The 24,611-nt window shown below is 48.6% G+C and overlaps 1 protein-coding gene across 2 annotated transcripts in view; it reads left to right on the top strand.

Moving 5' to 3' along the window:
- The first annotated feature begins 207 nt into the window (after positions 1 to 207).
- The window catches only part of Runx1 (RUNX family transcription factor 1), a 226,834-nt gene continuing 202,430 nt past the window's right edge, over positions 208 to 24,611 (top strand). Inside the window, exons 1-2 of one of the 2 annotated variants that reach the window (XM_037209635.1) lie at positions 208 to 359; positions 575 to 691. In XM_037209635.1, the coding sequence (XP_037065530.1) occupies positions 634 to 691 (58 nt within the window). In that variant the 5' untranslated portion in view covers positions 208 to 359; positions 575 to 633. The remainder of the gene's footprint in view (positions 360 to 574; positions 692 to 24,611) is intronic. The other variant, XM_028877065.2, reaches the window with a different exon arrangement.

A 24,611-nucleotide genomic window follows, 5' to 3' on the forward strand; every position in this document is an offset into this window, starting at 1 on the left:
TTTGTTTGTGTTTCTTTTACAGCCCCCTCTTCTAAGCTCTACTCAACTTTTTTTTTTTTTTTCTTTTACACAGCTTAGGGGAGGGCAGGTGGAGGGCAGGAAGGGCATAGCTCAGAAAGTTTAAAAAAAAAATTTGACATCACTTAAGTCACGTGATTGACACGAGCCAATGGTGATGGGCTGTGGAAAGGGGAACAGTTAAATTTGTAATTTGGGTTGTGTGAAAACTTCTTTGGGTCTCATAAACAACCACAGAACCACAAGCCGGGTAGCCTGGCAGTGTCAGAAGTCTAAACGCGGCACAGTGGTCAGCAGGCAGGGCGAATCACACTGAATGCAAACCACAGACTCTCAGAGCGGTGAGCAGCCCAGCCCACAGCCCAGGCGGCGCTTTTTTTTTTTTAATCTTTAAGAATTTGAATGTTTGTTTCTGCAAACTGCAAATGCACTTTTTCCCCCCTCATAGGGCCCGTGGAGTTCCAGGGGTGCTAAGGTTGGGGGGGAAAGAGACTTAGGGAGCCATGGTGGGAGGTAAGGTCAAAGGAGATGACCTTTCTTGGTTTTTGCTCTTAAGGTAAAAGAAACCATTGAATCCCCCCACCTTCAGAAGAGGTGCGTTTTCGAAAGGAAACCATGGCTTCAGACAGCATTTTTGAGTCATTTCCTTCATACCCACAGTGCTTCGTGAGAGGTGAGTACGCTGGTCTTTTTATATCTGATTTTATTCAGCTTTGCACAGACTGAAATGGCAGCCAGAGGACCCTCGGGTGCTTGCCTGGGGTCCCTGCCTGCTTGTGGGGAGGCATTCAACCAGAGGCCTGTGATTATGAGGCAACTGGATTATTTCTTTGTTGGACGCTGTGCTGCGGCGATGTTTTGATAAATGCTTAGTCGAGCTGTTGAAGTATCTGGTCGCCGAGGGAAACTTGTGTCAAGTGTTTTGGACTGCTCTTGTGCAAAGTCCTGGAGATTAGAGGCTGGCACCGAGGAGGCTCGTCTTTGGGTTTGAGACGGCTGTCCGTTCCCCTGAATGACTCTGTTGGAGTTATTCTGAAGTCAGCAAGCTGTCTGGCCCTCTCGGTGAGCTCAGCTGGCCCGGAGCTTAGCAGGCTCAGGTGCTTAAGCTGACCAGGACGGATGGTGCCAGTAGGGTGGGCTGGAAGAGGCAGCTCGCAGGTATGCCTTGGACCCGCCGGAGAGTTCAGGGCCAAAGTGGCGACTCCCAGAGAGCAGGATCTGGCCAGACTCATTCTGGGAACAATCGTCAGAAGGGGCTGCGCTGTGGTTTTTCTTTTAGCCTCAATTACAAAACGGCAGCCAGCATTGCTCAAGACAGAAAGCCAGCAAGCTGCGGCATACGCAGTCTCTCTCGAAAAGAGCTATGGAGCACTTCCTAAGTCCACACATTTTCACAGCTAAAATTACTAGATGGCAGACTTGGAGGTGGGCACCCCACAGGTCTCCAAACCTGCCTACATTTTCATAGCCAACCTCTTGAAACTTAAAAAGCCGGAGTTGAGCCATGAGTGGCCATGTGTGTTTTGTGGATCTTTCATGGTAAATGGGGACTGAGCTTAAGCAAATAAAAACAGTGCCATAAAAATTTCATGAAGGTACAGCCGTGCGTCAAGACATGCTCTTTGACCTGTGCCTGCAGCTTGTGGCTTGATGGTTTGGCAAAGCTGATATGGAGTGCAATTTGATGGGGGGGAGAATCATTCATTCTCTGGATACAAATTCTTATGCACACCCAACCAGTATCTGTGAATCATTATTTATTCACGCAGCCAAGCACAGGGGAATGCGGAGGGTCTGACAGTCACTCTGTCAGAACTGATGCTATTGAGGATGTCACAGTGCTTCTATGTGGGAATATAAGAACTAGGGGAAGGGTGTGTGTGTGTGTGTGTGTGTGTGTGTGTGTGTGTGTGTTGTGTGTGAAGGTTGGGGGGTGGCATCAGCATTTAAGGAGAAGGAGAAGAATGCAAGCCATTAACCAAATCCAAGCTTTAAACTAAAAGGCTTCCAAGTGCTGCCTTACTGGCAGCGGAGGAAATTGAGTGAGGTTGAATCATGGGCATGGGTGTGAGTCACACATCTCACAGTGTCCTGCAGAGGCATAGGCAGAGACACCAGCCCTGGGGCCCCTGGTAAAAAGCCACCAACTGCTCAGTGGTGCTTTTCCTCTGGGCTCCCGACAAGCAAAGGAAGCAATATTTGTAGAAAAATTCCTGGCTGACTCCACTCCCAAGCCTGCTCCGAATGTTTATTGTCTCCTATTTGATGAACTCAGGAAGACAGAAGCAGGGAACTTTACTGCGGCCCTCGGTGCTGGCCTTGGGGATGTCTTTATGGGCCCAACAGACAGTTAGGGATGTGGTAACCAGGAACTCAAAGGAGCCTGACTCCTGCAGCCAGCTGCCCCAGCCTAGGAACAAGAGTCTGATTATTTTCAAGCAGGCTACCTGGACAGACCTGGCTCCTATCAAAGTTCAGGAAGACCTGGAGAGATGTAGAAATACTTAACCACACAGTGTGAAGACCCAAGTTTGAATCCATGGAGCCTTCATAAAAGCCAGGTGCAGCCATGTGCTCATCTGTAACCTACAGGGGGACAGGAGCTACAGACAGAGGCACCCTAGAGGTTCACAGGCCAGCTAGCTGGGGGTACACACACAGGGCATCAAACAAAGACGCCCTGCCTCAAACAACATAGGAAGTAAGGGCCAACGTCTAAGGTTATCCTCTGACCTCTACAGGCACGCTCTGGCACGTACGTATCCACATTCCCCCACGTGAATGCACATACATGCACATAGCATTGCACATACCACACACATACTGATTTTTTAAAAAAAAATCAGCGTGGTTTGTTTGAAAAGGCCTCACTTCCTCCTCTGAGCAAAACGGAACAGATGGAGGGAGAAAGGGCTGTCAGAATCCACAAGCTGATGAATAACATGGAGATTCAGTATCAGAACCTCAGCAACTCCCTGGTTAATGTTTCCTCCGAATGACCTGGCCACACAAGGGTTTAATGACCCACATTGGCTGTCCACGACATGCCCCACTCAGAACTGTGACAAAACATTGCTGGTTTTGGTGTTTTTTTTTTGTTGTTTTTTTTTTTGTGTGTTTTTTTTTTTGTGGTTGTTGTTGCTGTGGTGGGTTTTTTTTTTTTTTTTTTTAGGTTTTTTTGTTTTGTTTTGTTTTCTGTCCTTTTTTGGTTCCATTTGGAACTGGTGCCAGGACCCACCCTCTCCTCGCCCGCACCTCCGTCCCACAGCTCATCTCCTGGCCCCTGGAACTACAGTCTGGCCGTTCACAGGGCTCCCCATGGCTGCTCGCTTGCCTGTAATTTATGGCCTTGTGTCCCCTCCCCAGCAGCCACTGTGGGCCGCTCACGGGAATCCTGTTTTCCTCCCGGGATGGTTCTTTATCAGTCTCTGCAATCCTCACAGGAGGAAACCTGTAACTCATTCTCAGCCTGATACCAGTGTGGAAACTGGGAGAACACAGAGATGGGGAACCGAGCAAGCCATTGTTCCCTTTCTCGTGAGAGTTGGGCCCGCCAGCGTCTGAGACGCTGGCACGCAAAAAGAATGTGGTCTACCACAGAGAACTCCCTCCTCTCCCAGCACCCCACGCCAGGTTCTCACTCAGTCTGCCCGAGCAAGGAGATAAGAGTCGCCCGAGACTCCCAGAAGCTGTCACACATGGTTGAGGACATGAAACCCTTGCAGAACCCCAACCTGCTCCCCTCAGAAGGCGCAATGCACAGCACAAAAGAGATGTGACTGTGGGGGGGAGGGAAACTGCCGGATTTTTTTTCTCCTTTTTTTTTTTTTTTTCAAAATGCCTCAGGTAGCCTTGTTCTTAGAAGTGGCTTAGTGGTCTAGGCAAAGCTTGAGTGCTGAGATGCCTGAGTTCCTAGAACCACAGGTAAAAAATCTCAGCTGTGTAGCTAGCTCTGTGCGAGCCGCTCCGACAGAACCGTTTAACAGGAATCAGAGCTGGGGCTGACGGTGTGCAGCACATTTTCCCCATCCATAAGAGTTTACAGCTATTGAAAGACTTGAGGACACTTCCTCTCACACCACTGAAGGCCTTGGGGACAGAAAGCCATAGATGAAATTACGTGTGGCTTTGTCCACCACGCGAAACCTGCTAGTGAGTAATCGAGCTACAGCAAAAGACCACGGACTTTGGGGACTTGGAACACAGAAACTCTGGAAGCGTGTAAGAAGTGTAAGGTCAAAGCATTAGCAGCTTTGGGCTCCTGTGAGATCTGGCTTGTGGCTTAACTGTTACCTCTCCTGGTTCTCTCTCTCTCTCTCTCTCTCTCTCTCTCTCTCTCTCTCTCTCTCTCTCTTTCTCTTTCTCAGCTCACTCTTTAGCACAGGCTGATTGATCTAGCCCTCACAATGTAGCCCAAGATAACCTTGAGTCAAAACAATCCTCCTGCCCCAGCCTCCAGAGTCTTAGAATTACAGGCATGATCTACCAGCCCAGCCCCTAACCTCCTGTTATAAGCCAAGTCCTAGCAAGGCGCACTCTCCTACTTCCCCCTAGCTAAATTACTTCTGGAATACTCTATGTCCACCCAATACAATCACATTCTGAGGAACTGGGAGTTAAAACTTGAATGTACAGAATTGGAGGGACAGTGTGACCCCTGACATGGTGGCCTCGGCAAATCGTCCTCCTCTGGTCCATAAGGAGACCAGAATGAGGCACATGGCCAGCTGCCGCCCTGGACATTCAAGAGTCAGAGCCTGCCTTCCCTCGTGAGATGAAGTTTCACATCGGAGGCTACCCACACATTACGAAACTAATTTTCAAGAGGTGTTAAAAATGATCTGAACCCTCCCTCATAACCTTTGCCGCCTGCTCTTTCCGTGGACCGACCGAGAAGCAGCAGCCAGCAGTGTAGTGATGGCTTCTGAAGAGCCCAGAGTGGTCTCTAAAGAAGCCACCAGCTCTGCCCTGCTCTCTCCAGCAGGGACGCTCTGTGCTTCAGGTTGACCCCAAGGACACCTTGCCAGCCCCGGCCAAGGGACTGCAGGGGAGAGGGGTGACCCTACAGCAGTTCACACATTAAATATGGGACAGGAAGTAGTAGGTGGAACTGGTGAGGTGCTCTCTGGGTAAAGCCCTTCACACACAAGCTTAAGGAGCTGAGTTTGAAGCCCCAGAACCTTCTTAAAAAGTCAGACGCTCATGCTCGTCTGTTGTCTCTGTGCTTCTGCTGTGACATGGAGGTGAGACAGGAAGACAGGGACCCGCAGTGGACGGTGACCTCCACACGAGTGCCGTTAGCACACCCATGTACACACTCACACACAGAAGCAGCATGTACACACGCAAACACCCCACCACACACACACACACACAGGCACGCGCACACACACAGGCACGCACACACACAGGCACGCACACACAGGCACGCACACACACAGAGAGACACGCACACACACAGGCACGCACAGAGATTAAAGCCTATAAATGAGTGAGTAAGCAATGGCTGAACTGAACAGCAAAAGGCCTTACGGGGCAGCTAAAAGCACCGGGACTGACTCCTCTGTGTTCTGGAGACAGACCTGAAAAATGGGTTCGAGAAAGCCGTGGCCCTTTGCTGTGGGGCAGCAAGGCTGGCTGGTGCCGGGACAGACCAGGGGCTGCAGTGCCCACCCAGGCTTGCAGAGAGAAGCCTGGTGTCTGTCTGCGGAAGAAAGACAGCAAGGTTCAGGACGGTCGCTGTGAGCAGGGGCAGGGCTGGGGGGGTTGAGGCGGAGTGTGCTCAGTTAACACCACCCAGGCCGTTTCTCTCCTTTCTGCCATGGCTTCAGTCGAAGCCGAAGGGCTCCCTGGAGCCTCGGTTTTCTTTGTTTCCTTCCATTCTCGTTTGGTTTGCTTAAGGTGTTGTTGTATTTGGAAAGTGGTTTGACTGGTTGGTTTTACTTGTTTGAAATGGGGTTTCACTGTGTCACTTAGGCCAGTCTGAAACTCACTGTGGAGACCAGGCTGGCCTGGACCTCACAGAGATCTGTCTTCCTCTCCCTCCGAGAGAGAGCTGGGATTAAAGTATGGTTGGTCTGGGAAGAGTTGAAGGGAGGAGTTGGTGTGAGTATGATCAAAATAGATTTTATTTAATTCTCCAAGAAGTCATAAAAATAATGTTAAAAAGAATAAGGCATGCACCACCATGCCTGGCTGAGCCTCGGGGTGTTTTTTTACCTTGCAGTACGAATTATTAAAGTATCTGAGGGCCTGTGGGAGAGTTTAGCCTCTCTACAACATGCAAGTGATGTTAACCGTGGCGAGCACTACCAGTGAGTTAGTTGGTCAACCTCTGCCCACCCTTGGAAGAAAATAGCTCTCAATACTATGGAGGACACCAGGAAGGCTCCCTGAAAGAAGTGGCAGAGTTTCTGGAAGCAGGGAAGATAGAAAGAAGAGGGGAGAGTCGTCCAGGCAGAGGACCCAAAGTAGAGTTGTGGAACACCCCGTACACACCCCAGAGACACGGGAGGCCAGGAGCTAATCAGCACCTCGGGGGGCCTTCAGCATCCACACTTCCTCTCCTTGTCAGTGGCCACAAGAGGAGAGGCCCAAAGCCCACTGGGCAGGTCCAGCAGCGCAGTTTCTGTGGGTGGAGGCTAAGCCTCAGGTCAGGACACAGAGGGAGAGCAGAGGCACTTCTGGGGGAGTCCTGGTGCAGCCTCGGGGTCTAGACGGCTCTTCCAGGGAAAGCCATTTTGCCTGTTGAAGCTCATGCAGGTTCCCTGGTTTCCTCAAGACCACCAGCTTCCTCTTCTTCGTGACATTTGTCATTGACGAGTCCTCTGTCGAAGCTCAACGGTAAAGGCGCTTTGGGTTTCTGTCTGGATGGGGCCAGGCGGAGAGGCCCACACAGGAAACTCATGCGTTTCTCAGGTAACTTCCCAATGACCTAGATGAGTCAATAATGTCGCTGGGTCTACTTTGAGTTCTGCAAAAGGGGGTTAGTAATGTTTGAGAAGAGCTTGCTGCCCAATGACCAGGTTCCTGTGTGAAATCTTCGAACCCCTTAGAAACCATAAAACACATTCTAGCTCCCCAACACAAGGAAGTTTTTGTTGTTATTGTTTTAATGTTTTACTTTGATATGGAAAGTTTTGTACTATTTCGTACTTGGAAGATATTTTCAGACACTTCCGTGTTTTTTCTATCTCCTAGTTTTCTAGAAAAATCTCCTGAAGCTGCTCTCCTACACAAACGTATCTACCCCACATCTTTCCCACCATTCCTGTCCCCAGGCTCCCACTGTCCCTTCTTCCTGTGAACCAGCAACCACATCTTCTTATATTCTGCATATAAGAAGCAGAAAAGGCACCTGCCTTTAATCCTAGCCCTCGGGAGGTAGAACCAGGTGGATCTCTGTGAGTTCGAGGCCAGCCTGGGCTACAGAGCGAGATCCAGGACAGGCATCAAAACTACACAGAGAAAATCTGTCTCAAAGCCCCCCACCCCAATAAAAAAAAAAAAAACAAGAAGCCTCAGGCCAAGACAAGATGATATGTCTTTTTTTTTTTTTTTTTTTTTTTTTGACATTTTTAACCCTGCAAAAGTATAATCATTATGCCCTTTGAGAGGCAGAAAGGGAGTAATTCCAGGCCGGTGACATAGCCTAGTTTGGAGAGTGCTTGCTGTAACACGAATCTGCCTGCCATGTACCAAGCCCCTGGTACCATGACTAGCACTACAGAAACTGGGGGAGGTGGGAAGTAGCGTACATACCTGTAATCCCAATGTTTGGGAACTGTAAGCAGGAGTTCAAGCCATTCCCGGTTACATAGAGTCTGAGGCTATCCTGGGATACAGAGACCCTGTCTCAGGAAAGAAAAAGAAAAAGGGAAATGTGTGTGTTTTCTTTGGGGTCTTTGGAGACAATGGCTGCAGTCAGGAAGTGTTACAATGGGACCCAGGGATTCGGCAAATACAAACGGGATTCTAAACCATCTATCACCTTTAGGGTCAGACAGGCAAGCTCAAGTATTCCTGCAGCCTACTCTTGTACTCCCTTGGCTTTCTGGTCCCTTCTCCTCTCTACCCTCCCCTTTCCCTGTCTTCCTCTCTGCTGCCCTGATAACGCTGAGTGGTGCCGAGGGGCACAGGACAGAAAGAGGAGCGCTGTACCCAAGTGCGATGGGAATGGATCGTTTTCGTATAAGAGAACAGAACTTTTGCTTGGGTTCCTCAGTGAGTGTGTGTCAGCTGGGTGGGAAAAGATGACCACAGTGCCCCTGTAGATGAGAGCTAGTCTGTGTGTGGAACCAGCAGCCCAGAACGGGTGTAGGGGACACAAGACGCCCCTGGCTTGGGCCCCAGGATGCTGGGCCGGGGCCAAGATGGCTGAGCACCAACCCTGTCCAGGCAGGAAGGAGATGGCAGGCCTCTGCATCACATGAGGCTATCTTTTTATTCAGAACGAGAAGCTTCTTTTTATAATTTTTATGCTTTTGAATATATATATATATATATATATATTTCAATTTATTCTTTGAGAATTCCATACATATCTACAATGAAGTATAATCAAACCCATTCCCCATTTCCCCTTCCAATTCCACCCATATCTTCCCCACATACACCTCTTCCCAACTTCATGTCTTCTTCTTGATTGATTGATGGATGATTGATTGGATGATTGATTCAATGTGTGTCTATTTGTGTCTGAGTGTACGTGTGTGCAGGAACCCATGAAGCTAGAGTTGCAGGTAGTTGTAACTCACTGTGTGAGCGCTGGGAACAGAACCCAGGCCCCCTGGCAGAGCACGAAGAATTCTTAGCCACCAAGCCATCACTCCGGCCCTTCTTTTCATTTTTAACAACCCACTGAGTCCAGTGAGTGCTGCCCATATACACAGGGGTATGCGGCCACTGGAGTGTGAGCAACTGTCAACGGCCATCCCCCCAAAGAAGAAGAACGTGCCCTCTTCTTATCCATCAGCAGCAAGCAGTTCTTCAGTTGGGGCTGACCATCCTTAGTTCCTCCCCAGGCCACGCTGGAATTTTAGCTAGCTAGGTCTTGTGTGGATCTTGTGCAGGCAACCAGGAACCACACTTGCTGTGAATTCCTGGGTTCAAAGGCCACCCCTCATCCGGACAACAACAAGCATTTCACAGCCCTGCTCTATGTTCTTTGGCTCTTACATTCTTTCTGCTTCCTCCCCGATGTTTCCTGAGCCTCAATGGGCAGTGGTGTCCGGGAAGGAAGCTGATAAAAGATGTCCCACTTAGGGATAAACACTCATTTGTCACTTTTCTCAGCACTTTTTGAAGTTATGGGTCTCTGCATTAACTGCCCCCCCCCCATGCATAAAAAAAAAAAAGCCTCTTCCCCGTGGTTGGGAGCCACCTAGGTCTGTGGATAAAAAACGCAAATATTTAGAAGGCAGTTGGACAACAGGAGCATTTAGCAAAGCCAGGGAAGCTTCCACACCATGTGGGCCAGCACCGTGTTGTGAGCCTCTGGCTGGAGGGCAGCCAAGGAGGACAGGGTTGTGTGCAGAGCAGAGAGCTGGGACGGAGAAGGCTGGGAGTGGAAGGACAGGGCAGCAGCCAATGGGTGAGCTCCCGGGCTGCACCTTCCCCATCCTGTCTTGTGTCCTTGTTTTCTAGGCTGATTATGCTCTGCACATGTGATTGGCTCTCTGTATCCCTGGCTTCTCCACCCATGGATGCAAACAACAACAGAAGGGAAGATATTGAGGGAAAAAAATTGCATCTGAACTGACTATCAGACTTGATTTTTCTTATCTGCTTTCCCTAAGCAATATGGTTCAGCCTCATTTGCATAACCTTTACATAGTATTAGATATGTCCGTCATCAGGGGACAATTTCACATATCTAGGAGGATGTGCATATGCTCTATGCAAATAGTCTGCCATTATAAGAGGGACTTTGTCCTCCATGGAGGTGGGGACACCTGGCACTCCCCCCTCGTCAGAATTCTGAAGGGTGCATGCACATAAGCACCATGTTCCTCCCTGGTCATCCTCGGAAGCAGCAGATGGATGCTGGGGTGGCCATGGAGACCTGGTTCCCTGAGACAAAGCAGCAGGGAATAGGATAGGGTAGGGCTGGAGCTGATTCAATGGGGAGCAAGACCACAGCAATTCACAGGGTCAAAATTCAAAATCATACTTAACCCTCGATATGTTAGAGGTCCAAACCAAAGTAGACTCTCCTAGAGCCACCACGCCTGGCCAGGGGGCAGGAAATTCATTTGCTTTATATAGAATTGTTTTCCTTGGTGTTTTTCTTCCTCTCTTCCTTCCTTCCTTCCTCCTTTCCTCCCTCCCTCTCTCCCTCCCTCCTCCCTCCCTCCTACCTACCTCCCTCCTTCCTTCCCCTTCCTTCTTCTTCCCTCTCTCCCTCCATCCCTTCCTTCCCCCTTTTAATTTTCTTCATTTTTCCATGTGGTACTGGTGATGGAACCCAGGGCCTCACACATGCTCTAACCACTGATTTTCACCCTAGCCTTCCACCCCTGTATCAAATGAAATTCAGTTTTAAACGACTTACCTTAAATTTACTTAGAGATGTTTTCTTCTTTCATAGAAATAAAAAAATAACAGATAATGACCAGAAAATGACCATCTTTCTAGGGTGGGCGGTTCTCATTCATACCTCATATTACTGCAAAGAGAAGGTTGTTTTTGCCTGGTAATTACTGGCCCTGTCGGCTTCCGGAGTCTGGATGCAAATCTTTCTCTATCTCTCTCTGCTGAGAGAGTCAATGCTTCATTTAAAGAAAAAAAAAAGAAAGAAAAGAAAGTCCTTATTCAGGTTTCCTTCAAAAGAGGAAATAATGCACACCTTTCATTTCACGTTGCTGCAAGACGGGTGCTCATATTGAGGACTGTGGGCTCTGCACAGGGCACTACCCTCCCATTTCCAGCCCGCCGGCTGCCTATTTTTGGACAGACTTCTTTTAAACCAACGATTCTCCCAGACATTTTAGCTCACCCCCCACCCCATTAGAAACGGTCATTTCCTCCTTGTGTTTGCTGAGCGCTCTGCTGCTCCTAAGACTGACATCAGTTTGTGCAAACGTGAAGCCATGTTTTGTGGGTTCCAAGTCAAAGCTCCATGTGTGTGTCAGCCTGGAAACTGCACAGACAGACAAGAATGAGCAGCTCTCGTACTGTACAAGGCATCCGATTCCCCTCTCTACCAGCCATCAGGCTTTCACACCAGGTCTTTTGGAAATGTGCGCTGGGACTCTTTGGAAGGGACTTTTCTGGATGGAAAATAAAATGATGGGACATGCACATTTATCCAAACTAACCAGGAAACTGCTCTAGGAAGCAGCGTTTCCCTCTTTCCTTACGAGTAACATGGCCACAGTAGTGCAAACAGCACTCTGAAAACATGAGGAGGAGGACTTCCTTATGAGAGCCCACAGAAAAATCTAGAAAATACTGCAGTACTCAACATGCTAGATAGGGGTATGAGATGAAGGACAAAGGAATTCAGGCCCCACGTAGTGGCTCAGGACTCTTCTTTCAGCTACTTGGGAGGCTGAGGCAGGAGGATTACAAATTCAAGGCCAGCCCAGGTGACTTAGTGAGATCGCGTCTCAAAATACAGAGTGGAGAATGAGTGTGTACGTTCATGTGTGTGCGAGGACAGTGCACATGCACACGTGTGATGTGGGTATGTAGAGGCCAGAGGACAAAACCAGCTGTGCCTCCTTAGCCAAGCTGCCTGGAGCTTGCTGAGCAGGCCAGGCTGGCTGGCCAATGAGCCGCCTCCACAGAGACAAGCACGGGTTACAATGCCTGGATTTTTAAATGTGAGTTCTGGGGGTTGAACTCCAGTTCTCGTGATTGCAAGACAAACACTTCATTATTTATTTATTTATTTATTTATTTATTTATTTATTTATTTATTTATTTTATTTACTTATTTTATTTACTTATTTTATTTACTTATTTTGAGCTGTCTCCGAGGATCCTAACAGGAGTTTAAGAAATTCCATCAGGGCTTCAGAGAGAAGCCTACCCAAGGTCCCATCTGAGTCAGACACTAAAGCTAGGTCCCCTTAACCTCTGTCTCAGAGCTTTGCCGACACCACACCGCTGTGGCTGATACCATTCAAGAGACACAAGTAATCCTCTGCCTTGGTCAGACCCCAGGGTCCTTTGCATACCAAGCATCTGTCTGCATGATAAACTGTGTGTAAAGTCCCGGAGCCACCGGCATCTTCCTCGGACTACGATAGGAACATGGGTCCTATGGAGTCTCTGTTTCCCGTAACTCCAACACTCACGATATTCCCACCAATGTGGCAGCCAGCCGGGGCTTGGTTTGTGAGTGTCTGTGGTGAAATTTAAAGAAGCAGAATTCTGAGCAAGGTCATGGCTGCAGAGAATAGTCACCAGGCTGATAGCCCCCAGATCTGAGGCGGGGGTGGGGGACAGTGTTGAAAAGCAGGAGAACGGGTATAGAAGATTTGAAACAAGACTACAGTCTATACCAGGAATAGATGTATCAACAGAATGCCTGACTCTAAATGAAGCTCAGGGTTCCTGATTCACAAGGCCAAAAATGTCTACTCTGGGGAGAAATGAAGCTCTCCTCTCATACCACCAGCACATGCACACAGGCCAGGACTCAAAATCTGCATGCCTTAGGGAATCCACTGAGACCTCTCAGGACATACTGACTTGGACAAAGCTTTCTCCATAGGCATCAGGAGTAGCAGCCACCTTGGGCTCTTGCATTACTATGAATCATTACTAGCTGTTAAACAAGCCCACAATCTTTGCATGGGTCTTTATTTACAAATGATATGCCCGTGCCACTGTTGAGACAACTGTAGAATGTGCATTATAAAATACACACACCCCAAAATTGAAAAGCTTCAAATACAAGTGCTAGTGTGTTTTCCCACCTTTCCATGGCCTTCCCATTTTGAATCAGGTAACTCTCACAAGATTCTGCCTCTCCTCCTGCACGTCCATTTCTTCATCCAGAATACCATTCCAATCATTCTAGAAGGCATCCAAGGGGATCGAAGTTTTCTGGATTACTAGACCCTCTCCAATGGGTCATCTCCAAAGAGGGACTAAAATGGAAACAGGACCAGGGCAGACAGGTGCCGAGGGGAAAGGCTTTGAATCCAGCCATCGGTTCACACTCTGTCACCACCAGTGTCAACGAGGGCCGTGTTTTAACATCTTGGCATCCCACTTATAAAGTAAGGAGATGGTCCAACCTTTGTGCACTTGTCGGAAGGCTGGAGATAGAATACATGAGGTGGGAGACCCCGGAAGGAGGCAAGAAGTAACGGGCAATTGTGGAAACTGCCATGGATGTGAAGGTGGGGAGCCGCCTCTGTTAGCTTCAGAAGGTGGCTTTGTGGTGTTTCCTGGAACCGGGCACCTGTGAAGGAGAAAACAGCTTGCTGTCAACCCGTGGCGAGCTTAGTGCCCCTCAAAGAGCGTTGAACGTAAAGCCGTTTAAACTAAGCGTAGGGCAACAAGCATTTCTTGAGCGCCTACTAAGTGTGAGGGAAATGCATGTATAGCATTGAACCCTTCAAATGACCCATGAACTGTGTTCTGATGATAACCGGTCTCATGCAGAAGCAAGAGAAATGGCCTGGGGTCAGGCTTCAGAGACACGTCAGCCAAGTCCAAACAGAAGCATTCAGGCAGGCTATAGAGCCCAGTGTCTGCCTGCAGATGGTACACAGGGCGGATTAAGAATATTCGGGGGGGGGGGCTGGGGATGTGGCTCAGTTAATAATGTGCTTGCCTAGCATGCATGAAGCTCTGAATTTGAGTTCCAGCACTGTCTAAAGGGTTAAGGTAGTACACGCCCACAGTCCTGGGACTTCGGAGCTGGAGGCAGTGGAATCAGAAGCCCGCGGCCAGCCTGGGCTACATGAGAAACCCATCTAAAAATAAACAAAACCAAAACCAAACCAAACCAAAAGATCACTTATATGATACTCAAGGGAGTCTAGCCTCTCAGAGCGAAAGGCTCGCCAATGCCCCTAGATCACGAGTGGCAGGAGGGGAGGTCCTATGTCGGGATACTGCCTCCTGTCCTGGGCTGTTTGGGTGTCTCTGGAGGAGGCGTTCAGTGGTCTCTCGTTCTCGTCATGGGTGGCTCTGTTTCCTTTCTCACTGTACTCCTTTTCAGGCCCCTCCCCAACACAGCTGCCCTTTGAAGGAGACCTTCAGACTTCTCCCACAGGGGTCCGTCTGTCCATCCTTCCCCAAGCCTGAGTGCCCATGCCGGCAGTCTTAGCATGCTGGGGACAGGCAACTCTTCAGTCTTCCACAGCAGTCTGTGGCTTCCATTCATCAGTCTTGAGATCCCTCAGGTGTAGAAGGAAGTAACATTTTGGACATCTCTGTGACCAAGAAGATATCTAATAGGGGTGCTTTCGGGTTTATTTCCTGTGTCTTTTGTGTTTTATAATTTCCTGGGCACGTCCCATGAAAATCTTAATGAGGTGTTTGTCAAAGTTGCCCAAGTCTGACCCTGAGCTTGCGTGACTTTGACACACAGCTTTAGCTTTCTTTCTGAGATTTTTTTTTTTTTCTGACTCCATCCAAACTCAGGCGAAGGGTCCATAGGATGGCCCACCACACAGTCCATCCTTCAGAAGGCTAGGAGCCTCTCTGAGAGGCAGCAACCTCATTACCCTGACTGTGACCTCTGACCTTGACCAGGGTTTGCATCAAACACTTCAATGTCATTGTTTCTGTGATTGAAATGCTCTGTCCAGAAGCCGTGGACTCAGCTGTGACAGGAAGAAGCAGCTCTGTGATCAAGACCTCCCTGTCGTTATTTGCCAATCACACAGCGGCAGAGATGTGCTTCCTACAGGGCCTTTGAGCATGGTAGGTCTTTCTCTAGAGACATTTATCATCTCAAAAGTCCCTGCTGTCCATCCTTCAGCATCTCCGTGAAGCCTTTGTTTGTGTCAAGTCACTGTGTTGTGGTTTTCGTCTGGTTCCTTCTTTAACCTGTGTTTGTCTTAAAGGCGCTTCTCACCTGGTTTCCCTGCCAAGATTAACACATTCACCCCAATTCCACTCCTTTCTCTGCCGGCCCCACGGGAGGATGTAGTAGTGATGAGTCCCTATGCCAGCTCCTGCTGGCTCTGCAGAGACTCCCTGTGCAGATGCGAGGCGCTGCCAGCCTCTAATTGTCGCTGTGTAAACATCTTGATGGGAAGAAATTAAAAGGTGCTCAAGCTAATTATTCTTCAGTAATAAAAAACAGTAATAAAATAATAAAGCTCACTGGAGAAGGCCAAGGAGCTGCTTTGCCTGTGCAGATGATGGACAGGGAAATCAAAACCCCAGGGATTTGATGGCACTTCAGAGCCCTGCTGGGCTTCTTCATCCTCTTTCGGGATGTCTGTATACACTCCAGGGCCAGGCCAGCCCAGCTCCCCTCCGTCCTCTTCTGCCTTCCCTCTTTCTTCATGATGGCATCTGCTGTTACCTTCATCAAGACTTGGGGCCTGCCTGGGGAGTCTTCCAGGACAGAGATGACACACCAGCTGTATGAATGACAGGTTTGACTCTAAGCAGACATGGAAGTCACGGTTGAGTGTGGGCACACAGGCGCACACGCTTGTACGCACACACGCACCGCAGGGAGAAGCTGACACAGACCTCCACCCTGCCTCTTGGCTCTGCTCCTAACCCCTGCAATCGACGAGAAGGAACGACACATAGTGGGGAGACTGGAAAGAGGCGCAGGTGGCAGGAGGCTGCCTCAGCTTCTGTCTAGAAGACAGTGACAGACTGAAAGTCCCAGGTCACGGCTTTCTGGGGAGCGCAGCCACTCTGGGGTCCGTTTTTCCCACATATTCACCAGCTCTGGAGTCTCTGGGCTGAGGCGCCCTTTCGCAGAGGTTTTTTCTGCATTTCCCTGATGGTTAGGGGTGTTGATCAAATTTAAACACTTGGCCATGCATCTGTCTTCTGGGGAGTATTTTGCTGAGCCCTTTGCTCGTGTGTTAATCTGGTTATTTCTTGCCTTCCTGCTGAGTTGCTGGGTTCCATGTATGTACTGGAGAGGAAGCCCTTAGCGGACATGATTTCAAATGCGTCCTCCGGTTCAGTAGGATGCCTTCTTACCCTGCTGACGGCTTTCCTAGAAAGAGTTTTCAATCTGATATAATCCCATTTGTCTGCTTTTTTCTTTGGTCACCTGTGCCTTGAGGGTCTTATATGAAGCCTCGTTGTCCAGACCAGTGTCAAGAAGCCTTCCGTTTCCGTTCAGTGGTTTCAGGTTGTTTGTGTCTGGAGTTCATCTGACGCTGACTAATCTCCTGGCAGTTTTGCTTTTTCTTAAGAGTTGGCCTTTCTAGCAAGTCTGTTCACTCATCCCTCACTTCTTCAGGTCATATTTAGACAGCTTTCCAGAATAAGGTTCCTTTTCATTTTTCTTCTACACCAAGAGAATGTTATACAGCAGTGGTTTTTAACAAGGGGAAGGAAGCCATGTGAGGACGAGGAGCAACTCATCGTTGCCTGGCGTTGTCTGTAGTGGCCACCACTCAGGTGAAGGAGAGGAGAGGGACACTATTAGCAACTCAGTGAGTTGGTGGGGTCCAGAGATGCTACTGCACGCACGGCAGCTTACAGGACAGCCCCAAACAAGGAATGCTCAGGCCCAAATGAAGACAAAGGAGAGAAATCCTGCCTCACACTATCACTAGCACCACAAGAGAAAATTCTTATTCTTTGCACTCTTGCTATTTTATTTCCTAGAAAGCCCTCCCAACACCACACACACACACACACACACACACACACACACACACAGAGAGAGAGAGAGAGAGAGAGAGAGAGAGAGAGAGAGAGAGAGCCCTGCAAATACACTCACACACATACCACCACCAAAACTGGAAACGCAACTGGGCCCATCTCCAGAGCACAGCCAATTCCCTGTAAAAGCACAAAGAACTTCAAAGGTCTTAGAAATGATGGCGGCTGAGCTGCTCCGGCCTTTTGTGGGAGGCAGAGCTCAGCACTGTGCCGGGGATCTTACTCCTATGTCATACAGGAAGGGAGCGGTCTGCAGGCTCTCATAGGGACTTCAAAGATCAGAGAAACAAGAAGATAAATGGAAGACACAAGAGTCCAGCACAAAGAGGGACACCTTTGGAAACTGAAGATCACAGGCTAGAGGGAGAAGATAAGGGGAACAGAGGGGTCCTTGCTGCTGCCGGGAACACAGAGGACCTGGTGAGGAGGATGACCAGATGACAGATGGGGATATTCTTACATTCCAGAAGGAAGGAATGCCTACAGAAGCCAAAAGATTCCCTTCAGAGGGCAACTAAAGACTAAAGGGCAGTGGACTGGTAGATGAGGCAGTAGAGAAGGAACCCACGAGAAGGAAGGGGTGGGACAGGTGCAAGTTTTTCTCCAGGTAACAAACTGCAGGGAGGGGCTGGGCACCCCAGGTTAGCCCCACTTGGCTTTCTCAAAAGGTCACCAAGTATCTGCCACGCACCCATCCAAACCCTCATGAGTCAATACGGTCATAGCAACTCAGAAGTGAACTCACTGAGCCTCGGAGTTCAGCTGGCAAACCAAGACCATTGAAGGTTAAGAATGAAGGCCATGATCACACAATCAATAATTAGCTTAGCCATGTTGGGATAAAATGAGGTGTGTCTATTGCTTTTCCTAAAGTACTTTAATCCACTTCAACTATATATAAGCATGCCTTTCATTTGCCAGACTATGTGTAATAGACTAAAAATGTCCTCCAACTTGAGCTTGGAGGTGAGGGTCTGAGCTGACCACCAACCAGGCAGAGAAAATGGGAGGCCAACTAGAGCAAAAAGGGAGAGCCGCTCAGGACATTCACCATTGGAGGGTGAAAGTGTAGAGGAAACACCCATCGTTTGGTCTGTGGAGGTAGTCAGTTGAAGCTAAAACATGGTGTAAAGTATTGGTAACAAGAAGCCACCCCTCTGCAGTCCACACAGCGACAGCTGAGCAGAGGCTCCACACTCCCCCATTTTCACCACATCTTTATAACCATATAACCAGGTTCCCATGAAACTCTTCCACCTGCTACCCCATTTTTCTTCCCAACTTCTGATCCCAAAGCCACATAAGTGTGTGGCTGCTAACTCCCTTAGTAGTTGTGAGCATCCGTAGCTCTGCTGGGTGGCCCATGTGTATGACCCTGTGCTATAAAACACCTGCAGTGCTAACACTGGACTGCCTACAACTGCCTCCAAGATCCTGCCGTCTAGTTAGAGAGGCAAAGCCCAAGCCAGAGACACTTTGTGAACAAAAATTTAACTCATCAACCCAAGAATGGCATCAGACCAGGCCAGGGACAATGTGTTCTATGCTCAGAAGGCCCCAGTAAGATTGTAGGCTTGATCTTTGTAGACCTGGGAGTCCTCAGCGTGGCAGTACACAAGAAACCCTTACAGCAAATTCCCAGATTTCCAAAGCCCCAACTGAGAAACCCCAAAGTCAGAGGGAAGACAAAACATCTTAACTGCCCTGTAGCCTTCAAGGTCTTTGAGTGACAATCTGCAACAGGAAGCCTTGACTGGTTTTGATGAAGTCAAAATGGAATCTTGATGCAACTTCAGGCCTGAGCAAAATGTAGCAGAACCTAGTTTGTACGTAGAACATCTGGCGGGTTTTCTGCCTTCTCCCTAGTAAGAGAGTGGACTTCCTACCCTGCTTTCTCGGCTCTCGTAGAAGACAGCTAATCACATGAAACGCAAAAAAAAAAAAAAACACCCATTTTTAAATTCATGTCACAATCCTAGACTCTGTTTGAGAACAAGTTAAGTCTTGGGCTCTGAAATCTGGACTATGGATTCTGTGCCATTACATACAATGACCCAGTTCCTGAAAACTGTGTCTGTGAAGGTCCAATGCAAGATGAGGATGTGTTCAGGGACAGCCAGGACTCCGGCTCGGCTGGGTATCTTTTAGGGTATTTTTTGTCTTATCTGTCATCTCTTGGCTGAAACCCTACTTTAAATTCCCCCCAATGTCTGAAGGTGTTCCCAGCTGGGATCTTGCAAAAGATTTTATTTTCATTATTTTGAGTGTGTGTGTGTGTGTGTGTGTGTGTGTGTGTGTGTTTCTGTGAATGTATGGGTGCCTGAGTGTGACTGCAGACACCCTCAGAAGCCAGAGGCATTTGATTGCTCTGGAGCTGGAGTTTCAGACAGTCTTTGCCACCTGCGGTGGATGCTGGGGAAAGGACTTTGGTCCTCTGGAAGAGCAATAAGCAGTCTTCGCTGCTGAGTCATCTCTCTAGCTGGGATTTTCAAATCCTTTCCAGTTTCAAATCCCATTCCTTCTAGAACATAAAGGAATCCCTTTTCTCCATTAACAAAGTAGCTCCCATAAAACCAGGGAGTAAAATCACACCCCCACCCCACCCATCACATCTTTGCACACCATTAGCATTTGAATGCAAGCTGTCTCCAGGCTCCCCATCCCAGGCCTGGCTGGTCTTTGGACCAGCAGGTTAGCATTTGGTGAACCTCAAGTGTTCTGCACCCACTGAAGTTCAAAGGCACGCTTCTGGATGCCCAAGCTGTCTGTCTTCCTGCAGTGGGAACTCTTAGCCTTGGAACCCATGTAGAGGTGGGGCCCAAGAAGTCCGTTTGAGCTCGGGTGGGGGTGGGGGAGTGTAAGTTTCACCCCCGCCCTTCCTGACACTCTCCTGGCGCCCAGCAACTGCACCTGCCGGGTTCTCACTTCTCTGGGAAGCCTCTAGAAACAAGACCTCCCGCCCCTCCCGGCTGGGCCCTAGGGTGGGGCCCTCACTACCTCTTTTCTTCTCAAAGAGCCTGGGATGCTGACAGCCTCAGATGGAGGCATCCTGTTTGTCGAAAAATAAACCGGCAGTTGAAGCTGGGTTGCAAGAGCGAGAAAACCGCAGGCCTGCGCGCCACTGATAACGCGGGCTGCTTGCTTTTGCAGCAGTTCCGAGCTGCAGCGGCCCCGCGCAGGCCCGCGCCACCGCCTCCCTTCCTGCCCCCGCCATCGCGCCACGCGGGCTCTATGGGCCACTTGTGGTACCCCTTCAACCACTATGACCCTCTCTTTCCTTAAAAGACCCTGAGTGCCTGTAGAGCTGAGTAGAGGGTAGCAGGGAACCCCACCCCTGACTGGCAGCTGACTCCCCTGGGCCAAGGCTTGCAGACCCTGGTCCTGAATTAAACTTCCTTGAAAATGACTCATTTAGGAGCTAGAATAGCTTGTCTTTCTGCATCACGGGCTACTGTGACCTGGTTTTAATAAAGAAAACAGACAGACAGACAGACAGAGACAGAGAGACCACAATACAGAGACAGAAACACCAGATTCAAAAGAGAAGGGGACACCAGAGTCCAGCATGGATAGTTTTCCTTCCCGGAGTAATGTGTCCTGGCCTGGTTCCGTGCACGGACTAACTCTGTGCCCATCTTCGCCTTTTGGGAGGGGGTATTAAAAGCTCCCCCTCCCCCATTTGCCTGTTATCAGACAAGCTAGGCAGATGAGAAGTCAGTGGGTAACCGCAGCTACAACCACAAATTCACTGGAAACCAAACTGCTTGACCCTCTGAGGCAAAGGGTGTAATTGAGACTTAACCTGAAAACCGTGTTCCTTGCTCCAGAGGACCTGCTTCTCTAGGCATTGAAAACAGACACAGCCAGGTGTGGTGTTCCAAACATCCATCCCCAGCATTCAGGGAGCAGAGGCAGGAGGATGGCAATGACTCTGAGACCATCCTGGGCTACAAAGTGGACACACACACACATATAACACACACACACACACACACACACACACACACACATACACACACACCACTAAAGAGGACATCTGATGTCACAGCAAGTAGCTCCTAAGAGGCCGATGGCAAGTCCCCTAGGGAGGGGCCTCCGTGCAACTGCATGATGGGGTCCCCTTCATCACAGACCCCTGAAGGCCTTATAGAGGCCCCCATGTAAACTGGAGTTTCAAGTTCATTTTTTTTTTATGTTCCAGAACACAGGGGAAAACCACCCATACCCTTCATTAGTGTTGTGTGTACCTGATGAATACAAAGCCCAGCAATAAAAAAGTACATCCATGTCCTGATAGCAGAAGGGGGGCCATGGGGGAGGGCAGTGAGCCAAAAGGATCTGGAACATGATAGAAGATAAATATGAACAAAATTTAATTATATATATGTATGTATATACATACACATATATTATAAAATCTTTGTTTTATATGTGTGAAAATGTCATAGTGAAGCCTAGTGCTTTGTATGCTAACTCAAAGATTAACAACAAAAACCAGAAACTAATCTGGAGGTCTCAGTGGTTAAGAATGTTTGCTGCTCCTGTGAGAGAACACGGGTCCAGTTCCCAGCGCTCACACAGCAGCTCACAACAGCCTGTGGTTCATTCCAGGGAACTCAACACCCTCTACTGACCTCTCCCTGCACCGCACTCATGTGTCCATGCTTGCACTCACTCACACAATAACATAAAAATTAGTCTTGGCTGGTGTAAGGAATCCAGCCCATTCTTGAGGATTTCCAGAGAACTCTACCGTTTTCCCATCCCCTCCTCCAGAAACCTCTTCAAACTGGGCAACAATCCTAGGAGCAAGTTGGTGGCTGCTCCCTCTGCATGACTCTCCTCCGGACGCCTGTCTCTTCTTTGACATCACCCCACCATCCTTCTCCCCATGACCTTGCTCTGGTTAGGCTTTTCTCATCTGCTTCCTCTGACATGCTTGTGCCCACCACAGACATCCCAGCATCTCCATAGTTCACTAGTTCCGACAGTTGTGATAAGTGGCTTAGCTTGATAATCATGAAGGAATAGGGATTCAGGCCAAAGAATGTCCACCCCTTAGGAGCAAGGAGTGAGCAAGTCCCAGCTCTGTTGACTAGTGAGATAGAGACCAGTGGGGAAACCCAGCTGTCTCCTGAGATGGGTGTCAGATATGGGAAGCCCTAGAGGAGGCTTGGATGCTTCAGGCTACATGGAGCACAGTTGTAAGAGAGTGTGTGCAGAGTGGGATTGTTAAGGAATGGTCCAAACTAATGCATTACTGTTGCCAGTCCTCATGAATAACTCAAGTGGGCTTCCTTCCTTTTGAACCGTTATCATAAACAAATGGCAGTGTGTCAATTGAGAGGCTGATTCTAAAGATATGTGTCAGAGTTTCCACATATGTGTCAGAGTTTTGACTGTGCCGTCCAAAGTAGTCCCCAGCAGACAAAACACATTTCAACTGTGTCATTCTTAAATTAAAACATTTGGGGTCTGCTCCTTTGACATGGCTTTTTGCATCATCAAACTAGTTAACGGAGAGAAAATTCTTCTTCTTCCTTTTAGATCCCACCTCATTTTTTTTTTAACCAGGACGAGTGCAGATAGACCTCCACGGGCGCTTGTCTTCAGTGGCTTTGGGCTGTTTCTGAAATTCAGTCCCCTCCACTCATCCTCCAGATGTGGTGGACATTGGAGAGAACACGAGCCGTGCTATAATTCCTAGTAGAGATGGGGGCTTCTGCCTCGTGGGAGGAGTGTGGAATAGCAGGGTGACTGGGGTCAAGGACGGTCATTGCCAGTCTGCTGTAGAGTATGGATGTGTTCACAAGGTTACCTTCGCTCTCAGTCATGCCTAGCACGAAAAGAAAAGAACACAACACAGCCCGGCATAGCAGTCAGGATGGGCAGCCCTCCATTGTTTGCTGTAAGAACATAATCTGTTCATAATTCACTGACCAGAACCTAAAAAAAAAAAAAAAAATCTCAGAAATACTGAATAATAAGGAATGCTGGGAATGTAACCTTCTGCTGTGGAGCCATCCCAAGCTAAATTTGTTTGCAAATTTATATCTATTTAATATATCAGTATAGGTGTACGTACACTTGATACAAATGTGGTATATAGTAAAAAAGCAGACTATATAATGTGTAAACTATGTGAGTATAATAAAATGTAAATATATAATAAATTCATAGATGTGCAAGCATTTTTATAAAATATTTTTAAATGAATGCTCTTTTTTGTTGTTTAAAAAAGCAGTCTGGGGCTGGAAATACAGCCATTTGATAGAATGCTTGCCTAGTATGCATGGAACTCTGGGTTTCAGCTTCAGCACCTCATAAACAGAGTGTGGTAGCACACACCTGGAATCTAATAGTCAGAATGTGGAGGCAGGAGTATCAGAAATTCAAGGTCATCCTGGGCTACATACCAAGTTCTAGGATAGCCTGAGCTACATGAAACCCTATTTCAAAAAAAAAAATGGATATAGCCCATGATACCCTACAATCTCTGGTACCTACAGATGCTGTCTTCAGTCTCATGTATCCCACACAGCAGCGGTCCTCTCTGCGTCACAGTGACTCCCGGGTCCCCTCAGTTCTCCACACTGCTCTCAGCCCTGTTACTTCCAAATGTCTCCCAGTGGTTCTTACCCACCTGCTCTCATGAGTGTTGGTTGCTAATTTCCAGGAATTTTGTGTGTTTAAGCACATATCTTGCAAAACTGAAATTTTAGAAACAATGAAATACTCAGATCACATCTCTGCCTAATGATGTCTGACTATCCCCAGCTCTCCGTGCTCTGGGATTACTGCTGTCTCTCCACTCTCTGTGGCGACGTCCACCCAACTGGGATAGTCCAAGGAGTTGACTGCAGTCTGCAAAGAGCTCAGCTCCAGACTTTTCACTCTGCAGAACTAGCTGTAAAGTGTCACCCACATCTGTGGGTCTGGGTGGGAAGGTGTCAGGGGCTCAGTCCCACCCCTGTCCTTAAGACCTCAGAGTCTCAGCTCTTCTCACTCTGTAAGCTGTTTTCTCTCCTTTTCTAAACCTGTCAAGAGCTCAGTGACACTCCTCCCCTGGTCCTCAGCCCCAAACTAAAGCCATGTGGGCTACACAGCAGGACGTCTTCCACTCAGACATCTTTTGAGAACCTGTAAGGATGCAAGGTTGCAGGATCCAGCTCTTACTGGAGCATCATCATATAGCTAAAAGAGAGAGATACGGGAGTAAGCCACAGTGATGGAGGACAGTGATGGGTCACAGGGAACATACAGGATGAAGAAGAGGGAACAGACCTCTCCATAGAGAGGCGCTAGTCCAAGCCGATGACAAAAAGCAGAGCCCTAGGGATGCCCTGGAACTACCCAGAGAGTCTCCAACTACCAAGACGGATTTCAGATTCCTGTCTAACATTTTAGCATCTCAAGGCTGGTGAAACAACTCAATTGGTAAAGTTCTTTCAACCTCTATGTCAATAAGCCAGGCATGTGGGGCTGATCATAATCCAAGCTACAGGAAGAAGGAGACAGGCCGGTTCCTGGGACTCACTTGGTAAGTCAGCAGAGCCCATTCGGTGAGGTCCAGTTCCTTGGCTCAAAAGAAAAAGAGAGAGGTGGTTGACTCCTAGAAAACAATACATGTGTGCCCACACACACAGACAACACACACACACACAGGTTCTACATGTGTGCCCACACACACAGACAACACACACACACAGACACACCACACAGGTTCTACATGTGTGCCCACACACACAGACAACAGACAC

The sequence above is a fragment of the Peromyscus leucopus genome, chromosome 12 (assembly GCF_004664715.2).
Source record: "Peromyscus leucopus breed LL Stock chromosome 12, UCI_PerLeu_2.1, whole genome shotgun sequence".
NCBI lineage: Eukaryota > Metazoa > Chordata > Mammalia > Rodentia > Cricetidae > Peromyscus > Peromyscus leucopus.